The sequence below is a fragment of the Prunus mume genome, linkage group LG1, assembly GCF_029339155.1.
Source record: "Prunus mume cultivar Tortuosa linkage group LG1, ASM2933915v1, whole genome shotgun sequence".
Taxonomy (NCBI): Eukaryota; Viridiplantae; Streptophyta; class Magnoliopsida; order Rosales; family Rosaceae; genus Prunus; species Prunus mume.
In genome coordinates, this window is record NC_142698.1 from 26861773 (window position 1) to 26871986 (window position 10214).

The 10214-nt window shown below is 40.0% G+C and overlaps 1 protein-coding gene and 1 long non-coding RNA gene across 2 annotated transcripts; both read left to right on the forward strand.

Moving 5' to 3' along the window:
* Positions 1–656: 656 nt before the first annotated feature.
* LOC103324439 (uncharacterized) lies at positions 657–1161 on the forward strand. The gene is made up of 2 exons (XR_016123296.1): positions 657–791; positions 947–1161. It is a non-coding gene; the product is annotated as an uncharacterized LOC103324439 (long non-coding RNA).
* A 1226-nt stretch (positions 1162–2387) lies between these two features.
* On the forward strand, positions 2388–7751 carry CARB (carbamoyl phosphate synthetase B). The gene is made up of 3 exons (XM_008226486.3): positions 2388–3984; positions 4409–5101; positions 5829–7751. Exons 1-3 carry the CDS (start codon positions 2641–2643, stop codon positions 7377–7379), a joined length of 3588 nt encoding a protein of 1195 aa, XP_008224708.2. The 5' UTR covers positions 2388–2640; the 3' UTR covers positions 7380–7751.
* The last annotated feature ends 2463 nt before the right edge of the window (positions 7752–10214 follow it).

Genomic DNA, 10214 nt, shown 5'->3' on the forward strand with positions numbered 1-10214 from the left:
TAGTAGTAATCCAGTATATCATTCAAGAATCAAACATTTGAATATGGATTTTCACTTTGTGCGTTAAAGGGTTCGAAGGAATGATCTTACTGTTTAGTATGTTCCTACTCAAGAGCAAATTGCAGATGAGTTTACTAAAGGACTTCATAGTCCTATTTTCTTAAGTCACTGTATTAGTATGCGACTTGGAAATCCGTAGTAGGATCCAGAGTTGGGTTTGAGGGGGATGACAACAATATTAGTTAGCTTATATTCAGTTAAGCTGTCAACGTGTGTGCTCATGTGTTGTTAGTTAGTATTAGCTGTAATTAGTTAGATTGTTAAGTCTTGGTTATTGAGATATATAACACTGATGACACTACGATTGTAATCATTCCGTGAAATCAATATACATTGCATATCATTTTCTCTTGAATCTTCTTCTTCTTTCTTAGTTTTCTTAATTCTTAAGCTTCCTCTTCTAAACTGTTATCAGAAAAATTGTTTCCGTTGTAGTCGATTCAATGACCAAGATGCAAAACGAAGAGGGAGTTTTCACTGAGCTTTACGTTCCCAGGAAATGGTATCAATCTAAACTAATCAAAATTTTGTGTCATCGATTGTTTGTGTGGTTTTGATGTGATGGTATTCTGTTAAACTTGTGTGATCTGTGACACAGCTCGGCCACCAACAGGTTGATAACTTCAAAGGACCATGCGTCGGTTCAGATCAACGTCGGGCATCTGGATGAGAATGGCATCTACACAGGCCAGTTCTCCACTTCTGCTCTCTGTGGTTACGTCCGTGCTCAGGTCCTCCTTCTTACCCTCATTTCAGTACTAGTTCATGATATGCCAGTTTTATGCAGTTGTCTAATTGTACTATACATGTAATGCCAGCATATTCAGGCACTTGCAATTTGTCAGTTCACTAATTCTACTTCTGATCTATTGCTCTCTTTCTTCAGGGAGATGCCGACAGTGGTCTGGACCGACTCTGGCAGAAGAAGAAAGCTGAAGTTAAACGACACTAGGAAGAGAAAACTGTTTTTCTAGTGTTTCTTCTTTGGACATGTGTTCTTGAGTATGGAAGTGTTTAATTAGTGAACTGATACATTATGTTGAGCAATTTTCTCTCCATTCGTATTGTACGTTGCAAATAGTTGGCAACTTTTTGGTGTTACGTCTTGCGTTGGGTTTGTTTTACTGTTATTAAGTAGTGAAACTTTTACTTATTGGAGTATCGTGAAACTATTTCCACCGGCAATGCATAATGATCTGAAATCCATGTTTTAGTTCATCGTGGATGTGACTCGTGAGACCCCAAAAGAGAAAGAAAAAAAAAAGGATGACCAAGGCACTATATTATATAGACTCTTTTAGTGCAGTTGATTCAAGACATGTCTACCATGTGTTATAGTTGACATATTCCCAGCAGAAATGCTATTGCTGTTTCATATTTGTCACTTGCTGCATGTAGTACAAGGGCCCAGATTGATTTTGTTATCTGTTTCTCTTGCGGCATGCAATGCAACATGAAATATGGACTTCCCTTTTCCCAATTTTATCCCAATATTTTGTTTGGAGTCGAATGTAGGACACATTTTCGGATAGATAGAATCAGAATAAGGGGATTCCAATTCCAATCCAAAAAAATTCAGAATGAAAATTCTATTCCAATTCCGTTCCAAAAAATTTCGGAATTTCTAGAATATTTCGAAACTTATAATTTCAATTTTTGGAAAATTTCATAAACTAGTTCAAAATTTGAAACATAACCATTTGAACGGATAAAATTGACTCACAATTTAAAAAACATATCAAAGGCTTGAAAAACCCAATATATTTCTAATGTTTAAAAATCATATTCTAGTACTTGGATGTTGTTATCCTTGATGAAATAACTTGTCTAATTTGGTCATTAAATTATATTTTGTTCAACATGAAATTAGTAATTGTATGTCTTCTAAGCTTGAAATATATATTCTGGAATTCGGAAATTTTCAGAATCTCGAGATAAATTTCAATTTCAATCCAACATTTTTGGGAATTTTCAGATTTCAAAATTTATTTGGACTTGCCAAAATTGGAAATTTTCGGATGGGAATTAGCCATAACTTGCACCCCTAGTCAAATCTCTCTATCTCTCTCTCTCCTCCTCCCCCCCTTATTTTAGTTAAGGAAAAAACTTAAAACTTATTGTTTAGAATCGACTACTTTTTTATTTTTATGGTAAGAAGAACTTGAAGAGTTGGGTGTCCATAAACAATTGTTGGGTGTTTTGTGTGTGATTATGGGCAGGCCGGACTTAAGACCCACCAAGACAGAGCCAATCAAAAGCAGGCCCATAAAAAGCCCAAATCCAAAAAAGAAATTTTATTCATTTGAGTTGACTGCACAAAAAACCCTAATGTCAGATGCCCAGTACGGCGTCGCCCTCTGTCTCACTGTTTTGTTGGCTTCCTCACCAAAAGACAACCAAATACTCCACTCAGGAACACTGCTTCTTCAGCAAAACCAAAACTGGCCTACATTCAAAATCCACCTCCATTTCCTCACCCTCCCTCCTAAAACCCTAATTTCCCAACCCACAAACTCTCTTTCTCTCTCTGAGCTCTGAGGTCTGAGTCTCTCTTGTGATAGTTTATATTACAGGGAGAAAATGGACCATTGCCTCAGTCACAGTGAAGCAGCTCTCTCTCCCAAGCTCTCAATTTTCGCCAACTCCAAGCCGTATTTGTCGAAACCAAACCACTTTAGCTTCTTCCTCTACTCTAAGAAGCTCGGAGCCAGAACCGCCGCGCCCACTCTCCACCTCCGATCATGGCCCTCAAAGCTCGCCACTTTCACCAAGCACCCGAGCCGCCGAGTCAACTCGGTCCGGAGCGAGTCTTCCCACGCCGGAGCTGCGGCGAACGGAGAGCCGCCGAAAGTGGGGAAGAGAACGGACATAAAGAAGATCCTGATACTCGGAGCTGGGCCGATTGTGATAGGGCAAGCCTGCGAGTTCGATTACTCGGGCACTCAGGCCTGCAAGGCTCTCAAGGAGGACGGATACGAGGTCGTTTTGATCAACTCGAACCCGGCCACCATCATGACCGACCCGGACTTGGCTGACAGGACTTACATTACGCCCATGACGCCCGAGCTGGTCGAGCAAATCCTCGAGAAGGAGCGGCCCGACGCTCTGTTGCCCACCATGGGTGGCCAGACAGCGTTGAACCTTGCCGTGGCGTTGGCCGAGAGCGGCGCTCTGGCCAAATACGGCATCGAATTGATTGGAGCGAAGCTGGAGGCGATAAAAAAAGCAGAGGACAGAGACTTGTTCAAGCAGGCCATGAAGAACATCGGTGTCAAGACACCGCCGTCTGGGATTGCGACGACGCTTGATGAATGTATTGAAATTGCTCATGAAATCGGAGAGTTTCCGTTGATTATTCGGCCTGCGTTTACTTTGGGCGGGACTGGAGGGGGCATTGCTTATAACAAAGATGAGTTTGAGGACATTTGCAAGGCCGGGATAGCGGCAAGTGTGACGTCTCAAGTTTTGGTGGAGAAATCGTTGTTGGGTTGGAAGGAGTATGAGCTTGAGGTGATGAGAGACTTGGCTGACAATGTGGTGATTATATGTTCCATTGAGAATATTGACCCAATGGGGGTTCATACTGGGGACTCAATCACTGTGGCTCCTGCTCAGACTTTGACTGATAAGGAGTATCAGCGGCTGAGGGATTATTCCATTGCTATCATAAGGGAGATTGGAGTGGAATGTGGTGGTTCTAATGTGCAGTTTGCGGTTAATCCTGTAGATGGTGAGGTTATGGTGATTGAGATGAACCCAAGGGTGTCGCGGTCCTCAGCTCTTGCTTCCAAAGCTACTGGTTTTCCAATTGCGAAAATGGCTGCCAAGTTGTCAGTTGGGTATTCCTTGGATCAGATACCTAATGACATTACAAAGAAGACACCGGCTAGTTTTGAGCCTTCCATAGATTATGTGGTAACCAAGGTAAGTGCTTATTCATTACCTTCTTCATTTCCTTTTTGTAGCGCACTATGATTAAACACATCGAGCTTTGTATTCCTGGATTAATTAGTTTTTGATTGCTTCATTTATGGATATTCAAATTTTCTTTTTCGTATGTCTGTCTTTGGTATTGCGAGATTTTATTGTACATTTTTAGTCCTAGCTTGGATGTAATGGTTAGACCTTACACAGGAGTTGAGTTTTTTTTGTCAAATTTTAGATGGCATTGTCCATTAGCTTCCTGGATAATATGCTAATCACTATTACTTATGCCAGTAGGAATGTCATCAATCATTGTCGTCATTTATCTTATTTATAGCAACACATTTCTGTTAATCCATGCATTTTTAGATCCGTTTTGTATGTCATCTCAATTTTCTTGTTTTTGTTTTATTGAATTGTGCAGATTCCCCGGTTTGCATTTGAAAAATTTCCTGGTTCACAGCCCATATTGACTACCCAAATGAAATCTGTTGGTGAGTCAATGGCACTGGGTCGCACATTTCAAGAGTCCTTTCAGAAAGCAGTTCGATCTTTGGAATGTGGGTACTCTGGATGGGGCTGTGCGAAAATTAAGGAACTTGACTGGGATTGGGAACAGTTGAAGTATAGCCTCCGAGTTCCTAACCCAGACCGCATCCATGCCATATATGCTGCAATGAAGAAGGGGATGAAGGTAGATGATATTCATGAGTTGAGTTACATTGACAAATGGTTCCTCACACAGCTTAAGGAGCTGGTAGATGTGGAGCAATTTCTCCTGGCTAGAAACTTGTCCGATCTAACAAAGGATGAGTTATATGAAGTGAAAAAAAGAGGTTTCAGTGACAAACAGATAGCTTTTGCCACTAAAGCCACTGAAAAGGACGTCCGGTTGAAGAGGCTATCTTTAGGTGTTGCTCCGGCATATAAGCGGGTGGATACGTGTGCTGCAGAGTTTGAGGCCAATACTCCTTATATGTACTCTTCCTATGACTTTGAGTGTGAAGCAGCTCCCACCCAGAGGAAGAAGGTTTTGATTTTAGGTGGAGGACCAAATCGAATCGGTCAGGGGATAGAGTTTGACTACTGTTGTTGCCATACGTCCTTTGCCCTTCAGGTTTGTCTCTGATATGTTTACTGCCCACTTGCCTGCCCTTCCTTTTTCAACCCCCTCTCTTACCACACCTTTTTCATTCATGAACGCAAGTTCCTAGGTACTTAGATATCTTATATTAACTTAAAATCACTAGGGTGCATTAGCTGAATGGAATTGGTTTTAGATTTCTTTATTTCTGAATCATGACATATCCTAATCATAAATCATGCATTATTTTTCACATGTGGCAGTGGGATCACAGAACTGAGGCAGTTACAAATTGGGTGATCGTTGCACCTTTTTCTCCTGATGAGAACTAAAATTAGATAACTTTAGTCGAGATGCCTCTAGGATTTACACTTGGAGGCAGCGAGTGTCATAAACTACAATTTGGGTACAATTGATAAGAGATCTGGATGCATTCATAATAGCTTGTAGTAGAAAAGGAGAAATTTTAGTTACTTGCATATCTAAAATAGTTCTATGGGATATACTGAATTTGGCGCATTTGTTATAACAATGAACTTCTGGATTACAGGATTCCTCCTGTGTATTAATTCACTTTCATGCAAACGTATTTAGATATTTCCTGTCATTATTTATATTTTTTCTGTGCCATCGTAGGTACCAATCTAAAAGTTTGCCTACTATTTATATAATTTGATGAATTGGTGGAGTCTATGGTTTGATATTTGAAATTGTTCAAATCCTTCATTGAGATGCCTGCTTCTCTCCTTCTCTTTTACAGAAAGCAGGATATGAGACCATTATGATGAATTCAAATCCTGAAACAGTATCCACAGATTATGACACGAGTGACCGTCTATATTTTGAGCCACTGACTGTTGAAGATGTGCTGAACATAATTGATTTGGAAAAACCTGATGGCATCATTGTGCAGTTTGGAGGTCAAACACCATTGAAGTTGTCTCTTCCTATCCAGCAGTATCTAGATGAGAACAAGCCTAAATGTGCAAGTGCGTCTGGATATGTACGCATTTGGGGTACTTCACCTGCTAATATAGATGCTGCTGAGGACAGGGAGAAGTTCAATACAATCCTTAACGAGTTAAAGATTGAACAACCAAAAGGAGGAATTGCCAAGAGCGAAGCTGATGCTATTGCCATTGCAAAGGACATTGGGTACCCAGTTGTTGTCCGGCCTTCCTACGTATTGGGTGGCCGAGCCATGGAAATTGTATATAGTGATGACAAACTTGCAACCTACCTCGAAAATGCTGTTGAGGTGGACCCGGAACGCCCTGTATTGATTGACAAGTATCTATCCGATGCAATTGAGATTGATGTTGATGCACTTGCCGACTCTCAGGGTAACGTTGTCATTGGTGGAATAATGGAGCACATTGAGCAGGCTGGGGTCCATTCTGGTGACTCTGCTTGCTCGATTCCAACAAAGACCATCCCTGCTTCTTGCTTGGAGACAATTAGGTCATGGACTATAAAATTGGCTAGGAGGCTGAATGTGTGTGGGCTGATGAACTGTCAGTATGCAATTACATTGTCTGGAGATGTTTTCTTACTTGAAGCAAACCCTCGTGCTTCCCGTACCGTCCCATTTGTGTCCAAGGCGATTGGACATCCATTGGCTAAATATGCTTCCCTTGTCATGTCTGGGAAGTCTCTTCATGATATAAGTTTCACAAAAGAGATAATTCCTGCACATGTGTCAGTAAAAGAAGCTGTTCTCCCATTTGAGAAATTCCAAGGCTGTGATGTGTTGCTGGGGCCTGAGATGCGTAGCACTGGTGAGGTGATGGGTATTGATTATGAGTTTCCCATTGCATTTGCCAAGGCTCAGATTGCTGCGGGGCAGAAGCTACCACTTTCTGGCACTGTCTTCCTCAGCTTAAATGATTTGACCAAACCTCATCTTGAAAAGATTGCGACGGCCTTTTTAGGGCTTGGATTTAAGATTGTTTCAACTTCTGGGACAGCTCATATTCTTGAGTTAGCAAAAATTCCAGTGGAACGAGTGCTGAAGCTGCATGAAGGGCGGCCTCATGCTGCTGATATGGTTGCTAATGGGCAAATCCAGTTAATGGTGATCACAAGTTCAGGCGATGCACTTGATCAGATTGATGGACGGCAACTAAGGAGGTTGGGCCTTGCTTACAAAATTCCAGTAATAACAACAATTGCCGGAGCTTTAGCAACTGCCGAAGCAATAAGGAGTCTAAAGTCCAGCACTGTTAAGATGGTTGCACTTCAGGACTTCTTTGATGATGAGAGCAAAGCTGGGAGTGATAAAAAGTTGCAGTCAGTCTCCTCCTCTCTGTGAGCTGACCTGGACTTTCTGGTAAGCTGTTGGGGTTCCTCTGCATTATTTGTTTTGTTTCTAATATATGTATCATCTAATGTTTTTGGGACAGGTTTATGTTAAGTTACTAGCTTTTACCAAAATTTTGCCAATCCAATTTTTCTCCTCTCCTTTTTGTTGAAGCTATAATTTCAAATTTTGGATAGCTATATGTAGAAAAATTTAGGCATTGGTGTGTGTAATATAGATTAGTTCGATGGTGGTACAATTATGGAAATCTGTGCTGTATGTTCTCTTGCATAGACATGTACTTTTCCAAAGTTCTTTATAGCACAGTTTAATCATCAGAAAACTTCTACATTAATGAGAAAGTGAATCTTCTGATGTACCAAATCTAGGTCCTGCTTAGCATATAATATGGCAACCGTTGGAACTTTATTTGTTTGTATAGCTTGTATTATTTCTAGAAATGGTAGTTAACAATTTTTGGTATAGCTACGGGATCAATCTCTACCCCTTCAGGAATTCAATTTTTGAACATATCATGCTGATGGTTTCGCCTCGGCGCTCAACCCTAGAAGAAGATATATTTTCCATTACCCTGGCCCCATAGCAACTATGAAATCACCTTTGTTCTACATATTACTTTGCATGGCGTTAACATTTTCTTTGGATCACACGTGTGCAGCGTGTGACCTGATCTTGGTCTTTTCAGAGTTCTTTTGAGCTAGTAAAATTTGATTTAGGTGTAGCAAATGAATTTTCTTTTCGCTTTCCATCCACCCAAATGCTACTTGAGCCAGGGTCATGACTCATGAGTGTAGATGAATTAGACGGTGGATATATTTGTTTAAACTGTGGAAAGGACATCTGAACAGATAAGCTTTAACTGGAATTGGTCCAGATGGAATGATTGTGGTTGATCAAGTGATTTCGTTTTCGGCCTAGATACTTCGAGCATGACATTTGCTTTTTCCCCAAGTGACCTCAACTACATGGCCTGCTTGACCATTCCCTCTGCATTGTCAATTTAGATTGAATTTAACTGGTCTAGGAATGGTGTGATTCATGAATTTAGCTGGTCTAGCTGGTCTACTTGCATAGAATGTTCGTTATGTTTGCACTTAGAGATACATTGAATTCTCCACTCGTTTTCCCTTTATGTGTGATTCATGACCCTCCTTTTCTTGGGGGTTATGATTGCTGAATTGATTGGTATAATTAACGGTTTAGACACTTCATATATTTTCATTCTCTAATTATTATTTAGTTTTAAATGCTTTGTATTTGTATCCATTTGTAGATAGCGGTCAAGCCAAGCCTACCTCAACTTTGATATTGTTTATTAGGACTTTCTTCAAAGACTTTCTATGAGACCAGGCATGACATTTAGTTATTCCCGGTGCACTGAGTATTGCTAACCTATGTCGTGTATGGGCGTGCAAGAATTTTGACTGTTGATGGATGCGGGTCTAACAATAGGGCTTGCATGCATTTATGGTCAAAAATCAATCGCACGCCCACTAGCCACTTATTGTATCATAGTTATTCCCCAAAATCGGTATCTTTCATTTTCTTTTGGCAAAGAGCCCTCTAGTTCTCAAAATTACTACCTACTTGATTTCACCTTTCTTGATGCACCATAATTTTTCGTTTTTAACCTTTTGTTTTTGATGGAATAATTCTTTGGGAGACTTTGGAAAAACACAAAGAAGAGAGAAATTTTGTAAAAGAAGCCAAAATGGACAAAATTGCCTTTATTTATTTTTGGATTTCCTAAAGAATCCTTTACATTTGCATGTCTTTGATTTGAAAGTTGAGAGGTTTTTCTGTTTTTTTTAAAAAAGCTTTGGTTTTTTCCAAAAGTGAATTTTTTTTGTTGGCTAAAACCTAAATTTACTTAATTGCTTTAAATTTAATCTTGCACCTAAAAAAATACACTAATGAAGTTACGGTGTTGGGCCTCCACTTTTGTTTTCCGCTTTAGCCTCTTGGTTTCTTATTGCATGTTTCTGTTCCAACAAAAAGTAAAAGGAAGGTGTGGATGGTGGGGAAACCCAAAAGAAAAAAGAGAGTTTCACTATTTTCTCCAATATAGGCAGGGACGGACCCAGGAATATGAACTCATAGGGTCATAGTGTAAAAGTTCAAATTTTTTTTTTTAAAGATTAAAGCTTGGTGGGGAGAGGGTTAAAGGTTCTTGGGTGGGTGGAGATTGGAGATTTAGGTTTAGGAAATGGGGGTTTTGGAGTTTTGAGAAGGGTCTGTTCTGTTTGGTCGAAGAGAAGGTTCTGTTTCAACTACAATATGTTCCTTTTTTTTTTTTTCAAAGACTTGGACCAAAACGATGTTGTTTTGGCCAAGTCTTTAAAAAAAAAAAAATCATTGCTTCTTGGTCCAACACGACGCCGTTTTGGTGCCAGTGCATTTAAAATTTATTGGGTTCAAAACGATGCCGTTTTGGATCCAAAGACGATTTTTAAAAATTCATCACTGGTCCAAAACGCGCCGTTTTGGTCACTTTTTTAAAAAATAGAAGTGACCCAAAGCGACGCCGTTTTGGTCACTTATTTTAAATAAATAAAAATCGAACCCTGTTCACCTTCTTCTTCCTCAGATTTGCAGCTCCTCCTTCAGCCATTCATGGGGTCACACACAGGTTCAAAGGCACCTTCTACCTTACGTTCATGGAGTCCATAGGGTCGTTTGACCCCATTGATCCCACTGTGGGTCCGTCCCTGAATATAGGGTTCAAATTATAAAAAACCATATATGAAATAGACTTTAGAAAAACACACAAAGTTTATTTACAACATAACAAAGAGACTTCGAACTTCTTATACATTACAAAATTGC